Source organism: Natator depressus, chromosome 2 (assembly GCF_965152275.1).
Source record: "Natator depressus isolate rNatDep1 chromosome 2, rNatDep2.hap1, whole genome shotgun sequence".
Lineage (NCBI taxonomy): Eukaryota > Metazoa > Chordata > Testudines > Cheloniidae > Natator > Natator depressus.
Window position 1 is genome coordinate 78,828,708 of NC_134235.1, and position 18,406 is coordinate 78,847,113.

At 41.4% G+C, this 18,406-nt stretch overlaps 1 protein-coding gene across 4 annotated transcripts in view; it reads right to left on the reverse strand.

The window, feature by feature from the left end:
* Positions 1–308: 308 nt before the first annotated feature.
* Positions 309–18,406, reverse strand: part of IMPACT (impact RWD domain protein) — a 40,494-nt gene continuing 22,396 nt past the window's right edge. For all 4 annotated transcript variants that reach the window (XM_074944498.1, XM_074944496.1, XM_074944495.1 and 1 more), the window contains 4 exons: positions 14,861–14,934; positions 10,665–10,755; positions 6,676–6,810; positions 309–939 (listed from right to left, as the gene is read on the reverse strand). In XM_074944498.1, the coding sequence (XP_074800599.1) occupies positions 871–939; positions 6,676–6,810; positions 10,665–10,755; positions 14,861–14,934 (369 nt within the window). In that variant the 3' untranslated portion in view covers positions 309–870. The remainder of the gene's footprint in view (positions 940–6,675; positions 6,811–10,664; positions 10,756–14,860; positions 14,935–18,406) is intronic.

Consider the following 18,406-nt stretch of genomic DNA (forward strand, 5'->3'; position numbering starts at 1 on the left):
CCATTGACTCCCTTTGCAGGATCAAGACCTAAATTTGTAGAACAGTAGAGAGAAATCTGGAAGCTCTATGAGAGGGGAAAATTATTGGCATGAAAGATTCTACACAATTAACAAAACAGAACCACTTGTACAGATACTTGATATTTAATATTCATTATTAGGTGAAATACATGATTTCAAAATTCCTGTTTCAAAAACATTGGCTCTTTCAATTTTAGGGCACCTCACCTACACAAATTTCAGCCTGACACACATGCAACAAAATTCTCAATGGATTGACAAAGTAAGTTTTATATTCTGTGGATTGCTACCTTTTTCTTTTTTTTTTTTTTTCTTCATGATAGCTGTTGAGACTTCATCAAGCAGACTCCAAATTGTATGCTCAAGGACTAGATACACAAGAGAGCCTCTCCAAGTCAATTTAGCAATAGGCTATCTGCTTTTTTTCTTTGGTACAGAAAGCTTTAAAAGACAATATTCCAAAGTGTTTGTGTCTTCATCCCAATGTTGAAGAACCCTGCTGACTGAGTCCCAGGCCAAGACAGGCACTTGACTAGTGATTTGATGGTATGGAGGCCAGTTAATCCATGTTGTGCCTGAATCAACTGTAGTTGACAAAAAAAAATGGTTCTGGGTATGCACAGGACTCAGTTTAAAAGTATGAGAGTAGGTAAAACTCCTTTATTTAAGCTCTCTGTTCCAGAAGGCTGAGGCCATCATTGAACAGAAAGAAAATGTTTCTAAGCCCTTGTGGTTTTTTGTGTGGAATAAAAACATATATTTGAGGATCTTTTCTGCAGAAAAAAGATTCATACATAATTTTATATAAATATGTGGAAACTGAACTTTTTAATGTTGTTTTTAAATGAATTAATGTTCAGTTCTCTTCTTGTCCTTTCTTACTCTTTTGTTCTTTCCCAATTGCTTAGATGATTCTTCCTGGAAAAAAAAAATCACACAAATATGATTTCTAGTAAAGACCACTTTGCTTTTCTGTGTACTGCTAACATTCTTTTGAGGTGACTCACTACACTTAATAGTGTAATCAGTTTAAAATATTCATAGTTCAGAGATTTTGTGATCATTCAGACTTGTATATTTAACAACCTAACTTTCTTACTTAGTAAATTTTCATCTTGAGCAACTCTAAAACCTTTATTCATAGTTACAAAAGGAATTATCGCCCTGACTCTGACCTCGCTTACAACAGTTAAGCTCTTCAGGGCAAGGATCTTATCTTCCTCTCTACATCACCTAACAGAATGGACCTCTGAACCTAACTGGGGGCTCTGGGCACTGCCCCAATAAGCACTCAGATAATAAGGAAGAGAGCTGAATGAATAGATAAGATAGACATCATAACTTCACATTGGTGTGACTTCATTGAAGTAACACCATGTTAATCGGGAGTGGACCAACATGTGTGCTTCACTCACTATCTTGCACTTTAGGACCAAAAAAAGAATGAAAGTGCTCACCCCAATAGCCAGCTGGGGTTTTGGTGGAGGCAGGAGCAGTGGAGACATATCTCAACCAGAAGCAGCTAATGCAGTGTTCCACGTGCCCCCTTGCTTCCCACACTCCCCCTTCACCTCTGGTGGGTATGGGATGAAGCTCACTCCTGCTGCCACTGGGTAGGTGGACAGAGGAGGGGGTGCAGGGCTGGATGATTGGCTCCCATCTAGTGCAGTGGGGGAAAGGCAGTGATAAAGTTTGCTTCCCAGGTGGGGAAGCCTTGCAGGCTCTCTGTTTCAGCCCCACTTTTAAGCTACTAATGCTGGATCTCCTCTGATGCCAGGGGCTAACTTGACAGCCAGTTCTGCAGTTTCCTTACCTGGTGAAATTAGCAAATTGCTGTGTGAGTTTTTTCACCTTCCACATGGCATCCAAGAGGTTTGAGGAAATTTAATTACAATTGTTATAACTTTGGTATGATCTGGTGGATTAGGAAGGGTACAATTAAAGGCCCTAAACCCAGCAGGCTGCCTGGGCATTGGTCCCAAGCACTTTCATGGAATAGCAATGGGGTATGCCTATGTCTCATGGAGCTTGTGACTTACCTCATCTCGTGTCTCCTACCTCCAGCATGGAGGAAAGGAATGGGTCAGGACTCTAGCTTCCAGTCTGGGGTGCCTGGCAGACCTAAGGGTGACCTTCACTCTCACGCTGAGGTTTATAATACATTGGGGTGTGGGGTGGCTTATCCTAGTATGGTATGACTTGTTAATAAAAATACAGCCTCCATATTTAATCACATTATGGTGTCTGTGTCTCACTGTTTCCGTGTTCAAATCAACACACAGTGTTTACGAGCTGACGACAATGCAGGGCCTCCAGTTTCTCATGTCTGGTGTAAGTATCAAACACATCTGAACCTGCTGTAAAAACCTGTTTCCTTCCTACTAGCATGCAATTCTCACATTTCATGTATAATTTACAAAATGCCTTTGATTGTTTACTGGAAACTAGCATTTAAAATGAAACAGAAAAGTCCATTACTGGAACACATTAAAGAGCATGTTTGCATCCTGATTGCTATGCTGAAGACAATTAGCAAAAAAGAACACTTTTCCAAAAACCACAGACACAATTGCTATCTACAACACTAGTATCTTTAGCATTCATTTGATAAACATTTCACTGAATGATGTTAACCTCTACAAAGGAGATCAAATTACACACACCTTAAAAGGAACTGAATCAATCTGAAATGAAGTCATTAAAAAAAAAAACACACCAAAAGCAAATCCTGACTCCCTGAGGACAATTTTGTTTTACAACCACATTTTCCTATTTTGAAAGAATATTTTTCTCTCCCCTGCTGCTGTATGAACAATCCACAACCCACACAAAAGAGAGGAAATGGACTGACTATATAAGGAAACAGTGAAACTCAATATACACAAAGTGCTGTGAAATGCACAAAGTAAACAAACAGAAAAGAGGGAAAGAAAATTCTTATCTCTTTCAGTTATAACCATCTTAGATGCACTTTGTATCAGAAGTAGGAGGACTTTTTCATGCAAAAGTGTGATTTTTTGAAGTATCCCTTAAACAATTGGTTCCAGGTGCCTGGATCCTTTTAGAGTTGGCAATTACATATTATACACATACATGCATATCTACAAACATGATTTATATCTTCTAGAGTGAAGAGCAGGAAGGAAACAGAAACATTAAGAGGCAGGAGAAGCTGGCATGGATGGTAAGGTGCAGGAGGTAGGGAACCTGAAGTTTCAAAATTTGAACTGTTTGGGAAAATTAGAGGAAAATATAATTTTGATACTTAGTACTTATACCCATAGGCGCTGACTCCATGGGCTCAAAAATGGTGGATGCAGCCAGATTCCCGCCTCCGCCTTAGTGCCTCCCGCCTGCTGACGGCTCCGCCAATCAACTCCTCCCCCTTCCTCCCTGCGCCTCCCACCCACCGCGATCAGCTGTTCTGTGGCATGCAGGAGGAGCTGGGAGGGAGAGGAGTGAGGGTGGTATGCGCTCAGGGGAGGGGGCTGAACAGGGCAGGAAAAGGCAGGATGGGATGGAGCAGGGGCGGGGTAGGAAGGGGCAGGGTGGAATGGGGGCTTGAGGGAAGGGGTGGAGGTGAGGTGGGGGGGAGGATTGGGGGAAGGGGTGGAGTGGAGCACACACCCCCCCCCCAGCACATTAGAAAGTCAGCACCTCTGTTTATACATAACTTCTATTTCAGTACTTTGCAAATATTATTTCATCCTGTATGAGCAAATACTATTGCTAACACCAGGGGTGGGCAAACTTTTTGGCCTGAGGGCCACATTGGGGTTCCAAAACTGTATGGAGGGCTGGGCAGGGAAGGCTGTGTCTCCCCAAACAGCCAGGCCCCTGCCCCCTATCTGCACCCTCCCACTTCCCACCCCCGACTGCCCCCTCAGAACTCCCAACCCATCCAACCTCCCCTGCTCCTTGTCCCCTGACCACCCTCTCCCAGAACCCCCTCCCCCTAACCTTCCCCCCTGGACCCTACCCCCTATCCAAGCCTCCTGCTCCCCATTCCCTGACTGCCCCAACCCGTATCCACACCCCCAACCCCTGACAGGCCCCCTGGGACTCCCATGCTTATCCAACCACCCCCTCCTCCCTGACTGCTCCCCAGGACCCCTACCCCTTATCTACCCCCCCACTCTCCGCCCCTTACCATGCTGCTCAGAGCACCAGGACTGGCAGCCGCACCGCCTGGCCAAAGCCAGCCCCACCGCCTCACAGTCTAGAGCACCGGGGCAGGCCAGCGGCTCTCGCAGCTGCGCTGCCCGGAAGGAGCTCGCAGCCCTGCCGCCCAGAGCGCTGGCGGCACAGGGAGCTGAGGCTGCTGGGGAGGGGGGAAAGCAGGGGAGAGGCTGGGGGCGAGCCTCCCTGGCTGGGAGCTCAAGGGCTGGGCAGGAGGGTCCCACGGGCCGCAGTTTGCCCACCTCTGGCTTACACAATATATTACATAAGAAAGAATTATTATCTGTACTTTACAGATCAGGAAACAAAACCCAGAAAAGTTTAAGAGACTTTCCTATGGTCACACAGGGAGTCTGCGGCAGAGCTAGGACCAGAACCCAGATCACTAGACTTCAAATTAGTAGAGCCCTGCAAATCCACAGGTATCTGCTTTATATCCGTGGACCATTTTTGCAGATAGCAGTGCAGATGCGGATACAAGTTTTGTATCCGTGCAGGGCTCTGACGGTAAGAGATGGGCAGGCAGCTGTGAGGTACTGCGGAACAGATCCTCCACCTGCCCTGGGCGGGGATCATGGGGGGCAGGGACACTGGTCGGGGGCTGCTCAGGCCCCACGTCCAGGCCAGGAGGAGGGTCCACGGTGGCTCCGCACAGCGGCCTGCCTGGCTCTTATCATGTCAGGGCTATGGCTCCAAGCCACCCCCCAGCCGAAGCCAGGTCGGGGAGAGCCACGCTGGCAGCTTAGGGGAGCCGCAACAGACCCTCCACCTGCCCTGGGTTGGGGGGCTGGGACACGGGTCGGAGGCTGCTCAGGCTCCCTGCACAGGGCAGGTGGAGGGTCTGCCGCAGCTCCCCACAGCTGCCAGCGCAGCTCTTCCTGGCTCAAAGCTGTTGCCTGGCAACGGAAAGAGCCTCCCCTGGGCGGAGGGCCCGAGCAGCCCCTGGGCAGCTTCACAGGTCTCCCCCATTCTCCCGGCTACCCCAGCGTGGAGCCCAGCCAGGGAGCCGTGGGGAGTTGCGACCAACCCTCCACCTGCCCACAGTGCAGCGTTGAGGGGCTGAAAGCAGCCCACGGCCATGTCCCAGCCCCCCAAGCTTCCTGCCTGGCTGAGGGCAGGTAGAGGGTCCACAACTCTGCACGAGCTGCCCACATGGCTCTGCCCAACCAGCCTGCAGTGGTGGAGATACCTCAGAGCCTCAGCCCAGCCCCCAGTGTAGAGCCCTGCTTATCCGTGGATATCTGCAGATATCCGCAACGTGCGGATTGGATGCGGATACACATTCGTGTATCCACACAGGGCTCTACAAATTAGATACTTTAACCATGAACCCACCTTACTCTCTCTCATGGGCCTGTTAGGAGTAATGCCCAATTGGAATATTACTCTGGAAGACTACTTAAAACCATATACATTTGATTGCTGGGATTCTGTGCTAAGCAGGAGTGTGGGCAGTTAAGGGAAGACATAGGAGAGGGAATATAGTTTCACCCTGGACTTGAGCAACACCACCAGGTGGTTTGTTATCAAGCTGTAAAATGTTTATATCAGCACTGTATAGTGTGGTAAGGTAAACATTTTCAAAGGCAACTAAGTGATGTAGGAGTCTAAGTCCCATTCAAAGTCAATCCACTTAGGTGCTTTTCAAAAACTGTACCCTTAGTCTTTTCTTTGTTCTTGATTTCCACTCTTCTAATCTAGTTTTTAAACGGGGAAAGTCTGGTGTTTTATTGTTTATGAATTGTTTACATGTTTTTCTGTACATATAAATTTCTTCTGAGAGCAGCTTTCTCTTTGACAAAGCATCAAAAATGTTGAATTGTACAATCAGTGTAGAGTGAACTGTATCATTTCTGAAAAACAGCTCACTGTAGTTAAATAACCTGAGATTCATACAGTGTATCAGAACAAATGAGGTGTTTAAGAAAAAAGAAAAAAAAAAGATATAAATATCAGACCAAATCCTGACTTCTTTGAAGTTAACGTCAAAGCTTCCATTGATTTCAATGGGACTAGAACTTGGCCTCACTCAATCTCAGGGTTATTTGAGATGGTGAGACCATGATGGTGCCTATCATGAATTTGGTTATCAGGCACGTACTCTAACTTGGGATCTCTAACACCATAGTCTTTACCCATGTAAGGCAGTCAAATTAACCTTTTTTCTTTTTTTACTTTTACATTTAACAAGCAATAAAACCAAAATTACACAACACAAGGAAAAATTCCAAAGAAGTAAAAAAACAAAGGGGAGTCTATGGAATCTTAATAAGGAGAAAAGTAGTGAAGGAATCTTTTTAACTGAGCTCTTAGGTTTAGCTTAAGCACTCAAAGGTTACCATGAGGCAGATCCTCAGCTGGTGTAAACTGTCATAGCTCCATTGATTTCAGTTGAGCGATGACAATTTATACAAATTGAGTACATGGCCCTATATGTTCAGTATCGACATTGTCAATCTTCCAGTAATAACTTACAGCTGAACTTGTGTAACTGTATTCCACTAGTATATTTCTGGCACAATTGTTGATGTGTTTAAAGCGATCTGGTCCTAGCCGGATACCTCCATACCAGCGGGATACCACAACCAAAACATTACGGACATTCAAAATCTGTTTTAAAAAACAAACAAACCCAGAACTTTATTTTAAATAGATAAACACATAAGTCAACAGTGAAACTAGTTTCTTTTGTATAATGAAAGCTTTTTCTTTCCCAAAGGAACTTGCAAGGGATATTATTAAAGGGATACTTGTTGATTCACATTTATTATTTTTAAATATTGTGCATTTTTAGTTACTATTTGTATTGAGGCCTGAATCCCTGCCCCATGAGCAGAGCTTCTATCTGCATTTTTAACTTTATCCTGAAACACTGTGGGGGTTAGGGTCGGTAATTGTCTTGGGCTGGTTCTCTGAAGACTTTTGTAAGCTGCAGCTTCAGAACATGCACGTGGAGCTTCTCAGAAATGCTCCAGGCCTGGGCTGCTGTCACTTGCAGGGCAGCAACAATAGTACACGGAGAAGACATGAAAGGTAAGGAGAACTTCGCATCTGAACTAGGTTCTCTTTCCACCCTGAAAAAATAATTCTGGTGAGGAGGACTTGACCCTCATCTCTCCACTCAAACAGAAAGGTAAGGCAAATATTGGCCATTTGCCTCTTTTGTCCCTCAAAAATACCCTTTTCCAGTCCCTGTGTTTTTCAGTTAAGTTAAATGTATCTTTCCGCTTTACTCCCCCCACCCTCCAATTCTCTTTTTATAAGTGCACTGGAGCCAGAGAATTTTGCCTAGCAGTACTTGTAGGAGGCAGTGCTTGTGCCTCCGGATCATAGCCCCTCCCCTGGCTTTATGAGGCTGTGCCGCCTCGACCCCCCTCAGTTCCTTAGCTCCGAAAGCCCAGATATTAGACTCCGATGAAGAAGGGATGGAGGATGGGTTGTGGAATACATGTCTGCATCACATCTTGAAGAACCACAGTGTCAGTAAGTAACCATTTCTTCTTCCAGTAGATGCAGCCATGTATTCCACTTAGCTGACTCACAGGCAGTACCCAGAGGAGGCGGAGTCTATCTAAACAAGGATTCCAGGATTGCCCTTCCAAAGTTTACATCAGCTCTGGAAGTTGCAGTAATGGCATAATGGTTCATAAATGTATTTATGGATGACTATGTGGCAGCCCTGCAAATGTCCAATATTGAAACGTCATCAAGGAACGCTAGTGACATTGCTTGCGCTATCGTAGAATTAGCTCACATCCACTCAAAGGGTGTAGTTGAAGCTATTTCATACGAAGACTTGATACAGGATGTTATCCATCTGAAGATCATTTGTGAAGAGACTGCTCGATCCTTCATACAATCCCCATACAACACAAACAGGTGAGGCAAAGCACAAAATGCTTTAGTCCTGTCAAGATAGAAGGCTAGACATCCCCTGACATCTAATGTATGGAGATGCTGCTCCTCTAAGAGATGGATGCTGCTTAGGAAAGAACACAGGTAAATATACTGCCTGGTTCAAATGAAAGCCAAGAGACCACTTTCAATAAAAATGCTAGGTGTGGCTGTAAAGTAAATTTGTCCTTGGAGAACTCTGTATAAGGTGGTATTGTAATCAGAGCCTGCAATCTGCAGACTCTACTTGCAGATTTTATCACAACCAGTAAACAGTTTTCTGGCACAAAAGTGGAAAGGAACAAGATGCCAGAGGCTCACAGAGGTCCCACTAAGGCTGCCAGTACTGTGTGAAGGTCCTACAGAGGAACCAGCTCTCAGACTGGAGAATGGAGATGAAGAAGCCCTTTTCAGACCCTTACTACCATAGCACCAGAAAAGACTGATCTTCCAGGAATGGGGGGATGAAATGCTGAAATTGCCACCAGGTGCACCCTCAATGAGCTAAGCACAAGGCCCCACAACCAATGATGCAGCAAGTACTGGTTAGAAGCCAGCATCAGTTGAACTCTGCAGGCCGACAACCACACAGAAAACCATTTCTATTTCACCAAATAGGCAATTCTGGTAGAGGGACTTTCCACTGTTGAATAGAACCTGTTGAAAGCCGCTGAACAATGCTCTTCCTCCTTATTCAACCATGAAGCAGCCACGCAGTGAGATGGAAAGGAGCTGACTAAGGGGTGCAAGCTGTGACAATGATTCTGCATGAGGTCAGGATGGAGAGGAAGGGATATGGGAGGCTGAATCTGGAAGGTCATACAACTAAACACTGCTCAGCCATGCTGGGGCAATGAAGATGAACTTGACCTGATCCACTTTCAGCTTGAAGATGACCTACGGAATGATCGGAATCAGAGGAAACGTGTACAGAAGAGCCAATTACCAGCTGAGATAGAAAGCGTCAGTCAGGGAGCCTGGACCAAATTGCACGTAATGATAAATATAATAAACCCAATTCATCCCTCGTGTAACTCCATGAACTTCAGTAGTTACAGTATTGCAACTCAGGCATAAAATTGGAAGTTGTCCAATGGAAAACGTATATGGATACACGAGATCCAACACAAATTCACCTGCAACGGCTCAACTATCGCTACCTAGCCCAGACAGATATGTTTTATATGGCAATTTGTACAGAGAAACCTTATTTAAGTAACTGTAAAAATATTGTCAAATTGTTCTGCCTTTGTATGTGGAAACAAGAATTCAATAAAAATTACAGCATAAGAAAGAATAAAGGGACTATCTAGAAAAGAAGTGTTGAGACAATTTCAATACAGTTCATGTTTCACAATATACTTATACAACAATTGTGAGCTCAGTGAATTAACTCTAGCAAAGCAACTCTGGATATCAGTTGTTCATAGTAAGCAGGATGCCAAATGGCATTAGGAAATTGTTGAACTCTCTATCATTTTAAATCTAAAAAGTAAGTCTAAAATATTGTTTCTTCTAACCAGAAAGTTCTATCTTGATTGAAGTGGTTTTAGTTTATCTTAGACAAGATAAGAGTCCTACAGAAGAGGAGACCATATCTTCACAGATCATATCACTAGAACCTCAGTGATAAAGAAATATGCCCAAGTTGGGGCAAGAGCTGGGGTGGTTGTTTTTTAAAAAATGGTGCAATACAAAAGTTCCCCAAACACTACACTTTCCTCAAAACTGTTTTTATTCATTCTTCATGAGAATGGGGAAGGATGAGCCATAGTATAGTTACTGCATAGAATCTAATCCTCTTCCTCAGGCATGAAGTATAATACTTTGTTCATTTCTATTAGCAGCAGAGGTTAATTTAGTCTACCTTGTAATTTTGTATCCTATAGAGCAGATATAAGAAAATGGAAGAGTTGAAAAAAGACAGGTAGAATTTATGGTTTAACTTCTTGCCTCATCAAGTTTCAGTAGAATAGAGACTGCTTTGACTGCAAATGATATACTAACCTGCAAAAACTGCAAGCTCCCAAATGAAAATGAAAACAGAAAGAGCAGATTTACATTATCAGTCATAAGTGTGTTTAAGCAGGAAGTCAAGAGATCTCACTGAAGAGCTACAAAGGAACTTATGAACTGCTACTACTCAAGCGCTCATACATTTTTCTTTCCCCTGGGAACTATGCTTTCCTGATCCATACAGAATAACTCTCTCAAATATCTAATTGATGTGGTGGTAAGCAAAGTGATGGTCCTAAGTAGAATCTTACAAGCTGGTGTGTACTGTTCCTTTGGGAACAGCAAGCCTGGTAATTCAATGAGTATTCAGTGGATAAGGGGCTGGACACTGCAGGGAACACTCTGAGAACCTGGGAGTTGGTGTGTGCCTATCATTACCTAATAGAACTACTTTTTTTAAAGCCATGTAATATATAGAATACTAAATCTATAGGGCTATTTGCAGAGCAAAAATTAGAATCATCTTAAGTGCGTAAAGCTGTAAGCCTTATTTATAATCTATGATTTTAAAACACATTTAAAACTATCTAAAGACAAAGTTTGTTTCCTTTAACCTGCATAAGATGGAGGAGGCGTCCACCTGCTGCTGTCTCCCCATCATCTTCACAATCCTGTAAGTACGTCTGTTTGTCCTCACAGTATATTCTGAAAACAAGCAACAGTATTAGAACCTAACCAAAAATATCAATCACTTAATATTTTTACAGTGTGACACCCTGGCACACCCCAACATTCACCACTGTCGTAATTAAGATATGTTTTGTACAAATTATGCCTTGTGAGGTATCATTCTAAAAGTCTTGATGTGCTAGACAGTAGTATCTCATTGGATTGTACGTGCTATCATCGTATGTGAAGTTATGAAGTTTGGCTACGTATGTGTTATTAAAACATGTTGTGAGGTTGAAAATACCCACAAACAGCCTTTCAGGTTCAACAGTAAAAAGGCCAAACAATGTTAATGGCTTGTTGAGGAAATGCACACAAGCACAAGGATTACCCCAGGAACTCTGTACAATACAAACCTTTCAGAGATAGCACTACACAGTGGGAACTATTTGACCCAGATCACAGCAAAAGATCTTTCAAGGAAGTGGGAAGAAGATATAAAAGGGGGACAATGACATCATGATGGTACCTCACTCTCCCTACAAGACACCTGGAAACACATGAGGGGCAAGGACTGAACTATGGAAAGTGATGGTCCCAGGCTCGAGGGATTTTTAGCCTTTGTATGAAAACCTAGGAAAGCCAAGGCAGCTTGTGCCTTAAGAATCTACCAGCCTGTTTATCACTCAGGGTGAGAATTTGCTAATTCATATCCTACCTATCTAGTGTGTTAAGCTCAGTTTGTAGTTTTGTTTATTTACTAAGGTAAATTGCTTTGATATGTTTGCTATCACTTATAATCACTTAAAATCTATCCTTTTGTAGTTAATAAATTTGTTTTTGTTTTGTCTAAAGCCAGTGTGCGGAAATTATAACTTGGGGCAGAAAACTGTTGCATATCTCTCTCCACATTGAGGGAGGGTGTGAATTTTATGAGCTTATGCTGTACAGTTCCCAGGTCAGTAGTGAGTTATTAGCATTTGATGAATGTTCTGTCTGATAGGACTAACACATGGACAGAAACTCATCTGAAGTCCCAAGCTAAGCAAAGAAAACCCTCACCAAAGTTCTGAATTTATTTACAAGTTTTTTAATGTGACCAAAATAAAACAAACTAATAAAATCTGTGGCCACATTCTCTACATGCAGCTCAACAGACTTTAAACACTAAATCAAATAATACAAACAAAGCGACTGAGCAGCTGTGGGGGCCTCCCACCGCCTGCCGTGGCTGGGCTGCTGTGGGGTCCACTCATTGCCCACCACAGCTGGGCAGCCGTGGGAAGCCCCACTGTCTGCAGCAAGTGGGAGCTTCAGGTTCCCTGTGCCACCCTTGGCGGCTGGAAGCTCTGGGAGACCCCCACCACCCACAGGGGCTGGGAGCTCTGGGGGGACCCCCACAGCCTGCAGGGGCTGGGAGCTCCGGGGGTCCCCCTGCTGCCCAGCAGCTAGGATCTGCTGGGGGGCCAGCCACCAGCAACGGCTGAGAGCTGCGGAGCTGCCTGCTGACAACTCCAGCCTCAGGGCAGAAATGTCACAGAGGTCTCTGAAAGTCATGGATTCCGTGACTTCCATGACATAGCCTTAGTCATGCATGAGAGACTTACACATCAGGCACTTTCGGAGCTGTACACCCTGGAACAGGTGATTTATATTGAAAGGACTGTGGCCTCAGTCTAGTTCCAAACAATTATCCACACAATTGGCATCATGTCACTTGTTACCCAAACTGATTTAATGACCTCTGTTTGTAACATCACACTCAGTTATTATAGAAGCAATGTAATCATGAAAAGAGAATTGTGTAATCAGGTGAAGAATATGAAGCAAAAATAAGATATTTTTGGTTTTGTTTAAAGTGTATGTTGCTAGTGATGGAGAGAGGTGTCATACTGGCAATAGTAAAAACTAACATCTTCTGTTCAGACAGGTTTCAGAGTAGCAGCGGTGTTAGTCTGTATTCGCAAAAAGAAAAGGAGTACTTGTGGCACCTTAGAGACTAACAAATTTATTTGAGCATAAGCTTTCCTGAGCTACAGCTCACTTCCGATGAAGTGAGCTGTAGCCTACTAAAGCTTATGCTCAAATAAATTTGTTAGTCTCTAAGGTGCCACAAATACTCCTTTTCTTTTTGTTCACAGACAGATATAGCATGCATGGTATTCAAGCCTCCTCTTGCTACCATTTTGCTCTTTGCTAGTACCACACTAAAAGTAACTGTCTAGGTCAGTTTCCATGCATGCTGTTTCAGATCATTGGCTTCTCTGCTAAGACTGCCAACAAGGGATAACCGTTAGTATCAGTTATAGTGATGGTGGTTTTTGTGATATGGATCTGGACTGAGATCAAGTCATATATGAAGCCTATGTGAAATTAGTTTAGGATAAGGAGTGCTACCAGCAGCCCTACCTATTATTAAGGTTGCCCACAACTTCCCATTTATAAGACCTCATTTTCAGTTATTTATAACTTTGCCAAACTTTTACCATTTGGGTGGAAGTTTTCCATGGCAGGTGTCTGCCTCTAGCTGATTTTTTGGGAAAATTTCAGCCAAAATGCTTCATCCACTTCCAAGAATGAGGCTATATTCAAAAATTCTAGCAACCTTTTTTTTTTTTTTTTTTTTTGAGAAGCTCTAGTGTCCTCATGTTTTGGAGAATGGACTTGAAATTTGGCAGAAGACTGACTTTTACATCAAGGACATACTTTTTGTCATCCTTATTAAAATATGCCCAAACCTGGCCAAGATATAAGCCTTTTAAAAATCACAATTTGCACATGTTCAGCCTTAGATCTTCACAGCACAAACCTCTGAAGATTCCATTCACACTAGGCATGCTCCAGCCCAGGGATGAGCAGGAATTTAATGTGCAACCTTAATTCATTCCTCTGGTGCATATGAATTACGATATAGTTCACATACTATCATTTCCACAGGACCCCTGTTTTATTCAGTGCACAGAATGGACAGTACTCAATGACTAGCTGTACAATATTTTGTTTCATCCTCACTGTTCAGTGTGTGATGCTAGGCCTTATTTACTGCACACTATTCAGACCCTGCTATGAACATAGGCAACCTTAATTCTGGTATTTCCTAACTTTTCAGTGCCTGACTTTGCAACCTTAAAAATGGTTCTTTTAATATGATTTTTGTGCAAGTAGTATACATAAAATGTATGTTTGTTTGTATGTGTTTCTCTTTCACACACACAAACACACAGTTTAACAAACACACATAAATCCACTGAAGTGTCTTTTTGGAAAACTGGAAATAATTAAATAACCTTCCTAAGCCAAAACCCTGCATGCAAATATTCAGCCCAGAATATTTTATTATCAAAATAAAATAAATGGAAATGAGGACATTTAAATGTAGGCCAGGAAAACAGTTTATGGGATGTTTTACTTTATATTTATATGTACAATATAGTAATTGTACATTATCTTCAAAGCAGGGTGTCTCTAACGGATTTTGACCATGGAAACATGGATGAGATAAAACATTGTTGTACGAGTACCATCCACACACAAACTGATTTTAGACATTTCCTGAGTAGCTTTTAAATATACTGTCCTCTATGTCCGTCTTCACCATGCTTTGTGCACATGTATGTGGTGTGAGAGAGTGTGCATATATTTATTTCTCTTCCCATTCCATTCCCCAGTACCATACTTATTTATTATTTGTATTGCAATCGTGCCCTGGGACTTCAGTCAGGGATGGGGGTCTCATACAGTTACATAAAACAAAAAAGAGGTTCCTGTCCCAAAATGTTTACTATCTATTTTTCTTTCTATTTTCATTATGAATTAGTGGACTCTGCCGGAAGGACTGTTTTCATCCAATAGCATTTCAAAGGGGTATGAGTAGATTCAGAATGATCAATAATTTTCAGACCGTATGCAATCAATATGTACACTTTTGACTTGTAGTTGCAGATCACTCTTAGGCATTGTTTGAATACAAATGCAGTGTAAGAAGATTATGCGACCCTATAGCACAGTTTCTGATTTTTATTTTATATCTGTGATCTTCATGGTTGCTATGAGTATGTGTACTCATAATCAAACTTAATACTCTTAATGTATAGTTAGGGTCAAAGTTACTGAGGCTGAAAATTCTCTACTCTTCACTCACCTGTATGCATATATGTTGTGGGTAGCACTCGCTATTTTCTTATTCTCATGCAATTTGGCAAGAACCATTTTCACCTTGAAAAACAACAATAGGGTTTGTAGGCATCATTTGTAAAGGATCTGTATTCAGATGTTAAAATAAACAATTATCTAACATTAATCTTGAATTGTTTTAATGTATCAAAAGAAATTGGTGTTTTAAAAAAACAAGTAACGTATCCAACATAGAAGAACAGACACTGCTATCCCTATATCCTCTCGATTGCCCTGATTCAGCAAGGTACTTAACTTTAAGCACAAGATGGAACTATTCAGATGTTTATGTAACTTGCAAAATCAGGGCCTAAAAGCATTGCTAGAGCCCTCACCATTCTAGAATTTAAACACTATGCAGTCTACAGCACACTCCCTTGACATGCAGGTGTAACTACCTAATGTAAGCAGTGGTGATTATACAGAGCACGATATAAAGAAGATACAATAATTTCTATAACATCAAAGGTGTTTACTTCTGGAAGGAAGCATGAATTTTCTGATATGTCTCTCTTATATCAATATGCAATGCATCTGTTGTTCACGTGAAACACCCACAGAACATATGGGATGGTCTCTAGAGCTGCACATTACACAAGTTTCACAAGCACACATTTTGCAAACTCAGCAGATTACTAGAATTCTATGATGTATTCTGGGGACAATGTGAGGAACAGTACTAATCTTTTTTTAAAAGGTGATGACCAGTTCATTCAGTAGAGCTTCATTTATTCATAGAGCTTTACTCTATGAGTCGAAAGCATTTTAAAATTGCTTTTGTAAATGTGGAGGAAGCAGATTTCTCTCATTTAACACATATACACAATATGTGAATAGCAGAACCAAGCCATCTCTTATTGACTATTGTTCCAATTCAGCATACTGTTGACATTGTAAGAAACTGATAGGCTGGAAAGAATAGAGCTATTTAAATATATAGTATTGATGACTTTGTAATGTTCTTATTTTACTATGCAGAAAAAAAATCTCTTAAGTTGCTATTTCTGTTTTTAAACAAATAGCACTTTTAAAAACATCATTTAGTAAATCAATATTAGTTCCTCTTCTGTGTCTAAATAAACAAACTTGCAATTGTTCTGCCCTTATCAACTGGGTCTAGCAAAGAAATGAGCTTTGCTAAAGACACTGTTTTAGTAAACAATGCATAATTAATACTACTTTAAGCAAAATATTATTAAAGTTGTGAGAGCTTAAGAAAGCATGCCTGGCAAGCAAATTGTTTTTAATTCAAAAGAAAAAATGTCTCTCTGGAGTAATCAATATACATCTTCAATATTAATCTTTGCAGTATGGTGCTATTCCCATTTTTTTCCCACAGTGAAATCAGTAAATGCGCTGCAAAAATAGATCTAATAATAGATCTCAACAAACCATTTACAGCATCTCAGAAGAAAACGCTGCTTCAAAAACCTATTTTCCTGCAACAATTTTGTTCCTTTTTAAAATATATATATTGAAGTACTATTTATATCACTTTACACACTTTCAGAGCTTTGTCTGAATGGATGCAATTAAATTATATAATGAACACAATCATCAGTTTTGAGACTGCTTACCTAAAATAGTGCATTATTTATTATCAGTCAGGTTCCCAAAAGCATGTAATAAAGGTTCATTCTAAAGAACCTCAAGACACACACATAAATCTAAGCAATCACATTATTTCGTTTTGGTAACCCATGTCCTCTCTCTATTTCCCCTCCCTACTATCCTACTTGTTGCATTTTTTGTATATTTAAAACCGTAAGCTACGAGAAGCAGTGACTCTTTATATGTGGATCAGGCACCTAGCAGAGTTTTAGAGAACTTGATAAATAGCAAACAATAACAAGGTGAGGGTAAAAAAGAGGGGAAATAGGAGCACTCAGTTATCACAAATTCAAGATGTTGAAAACAAAATTAATCAAAGAACCAAAGGACATGAAGAGAAGAAATTATTTTTAATTGCTCACACTCTAATGCTAGGAGCCCGAATAATAAATCAGAGGAATTGGAATTGCTAATTTATGAACATAAATTCAATCCCATTGATATTACTGAAACCAGATGGGATGATCTGCACAACTGGAATGTTAAGATCAACGGTTATAAGCTATTTAAGAAGGACCAAGTGAGCAAAAGGGGAGGGAGAGTGGCACTCTGTCAAAAAATAGCATTACCTGTTTCCGAGTCACTGATCACTCAGAGGAAAATGATCTTGAATGCATTTGGATCAATGTCCTAACAGATAAAGCACAAGATAGGGTACTATTTAGTGTCTGCTACAGATCACCAAATCATACTAGAGACAGAATGACTGACTCCTTATGTGGCTATCTACAGCGTGTAGGGGAAAAAAGCAGCATGATCATGAGGGACTTCGATGTGAATGACGTATGTTGGAGGTCTTATGCTGCCAATACTAAAATATCCTTGGAATTTCTAAACATTATAGATGAGAATTTCCTAACCCAAGAAGTGTTTCAACCAATACAGGGGAATTCTATATTAGACCTTGCCCTAACAAATAAACAGGAACTGATCGCAGAACTAAAAATTAGGTAGCTTAGGTATAAACGATCATGACTTCATCACATTTACAATGTGCACGCAGAATAAAGCCCAGAACAGTAATATATCTACCTGTACTTCAAAAGGGCCAATTTCACAAAGATCAAAACAATTGTGAGGCATATCAGCTGGGAGGAACAATTTAATCAGAAAAATGTGAATGATAATTGGGAATCATTTAAGAACACCTTATTAGATCTCCCAAAAAACCAGAATCCCACAATCAAAGAAGGCTGTTCTGGTTAAAAAAACAGCCTTGGTTAGAGGGGAGGTGATGGCAGCTGTAAAAAACAAAAAAAATACTATATAACAAATGGAAGAAAGGTGAAGAGAAAGGTGAGTTCTGAAAGAACTCAAATGTGAAATTGTGGAACTATTAACTATGGTTTGTAACCTGTCCTTTAAATCAGCTTCTGTACCCAATGACTGGAAGACAGCTAATGTAACGCCAATATTTAAATAGGGCTCTAGAGGTGATCCTAGCAATTACAGACCGGTAAGTCTAACGTCAGTACCGGGAAAATTAGTTGAAACAATAGTAAAAAGAATAAAATTGTCAGACACATAGAACGTAAATTGTTGGGAAAAAGTCAACATGGTTTCTGTAAAGGGAAATCATATCTTACTAATCTATTAGAGTTCTTTGAAGTGGTCAACAAACATGTGGACAAGGGGGAGCCAATGGACATAGCGTACTTAGATTTCCAGAATGCCTTTGACAAGATCCCTCACCAAAGGCTCTTACGAAAATTAAGTTGTCATGGGATAAGAGGGAAGATCCTTTCATGGACTGAGAACTGGTTAAAAGACAGGGAAAAAAGGGTAGGAATAAATGGTAAATTTAAAGAATGGAGAGGGGTAACTAGTGGTGTTCCCCAAGGGTCAGTCCTAGGACCAGTGCTATTCAACTTATTCATAAATGATCTGGAGAAGGGTAAACAAT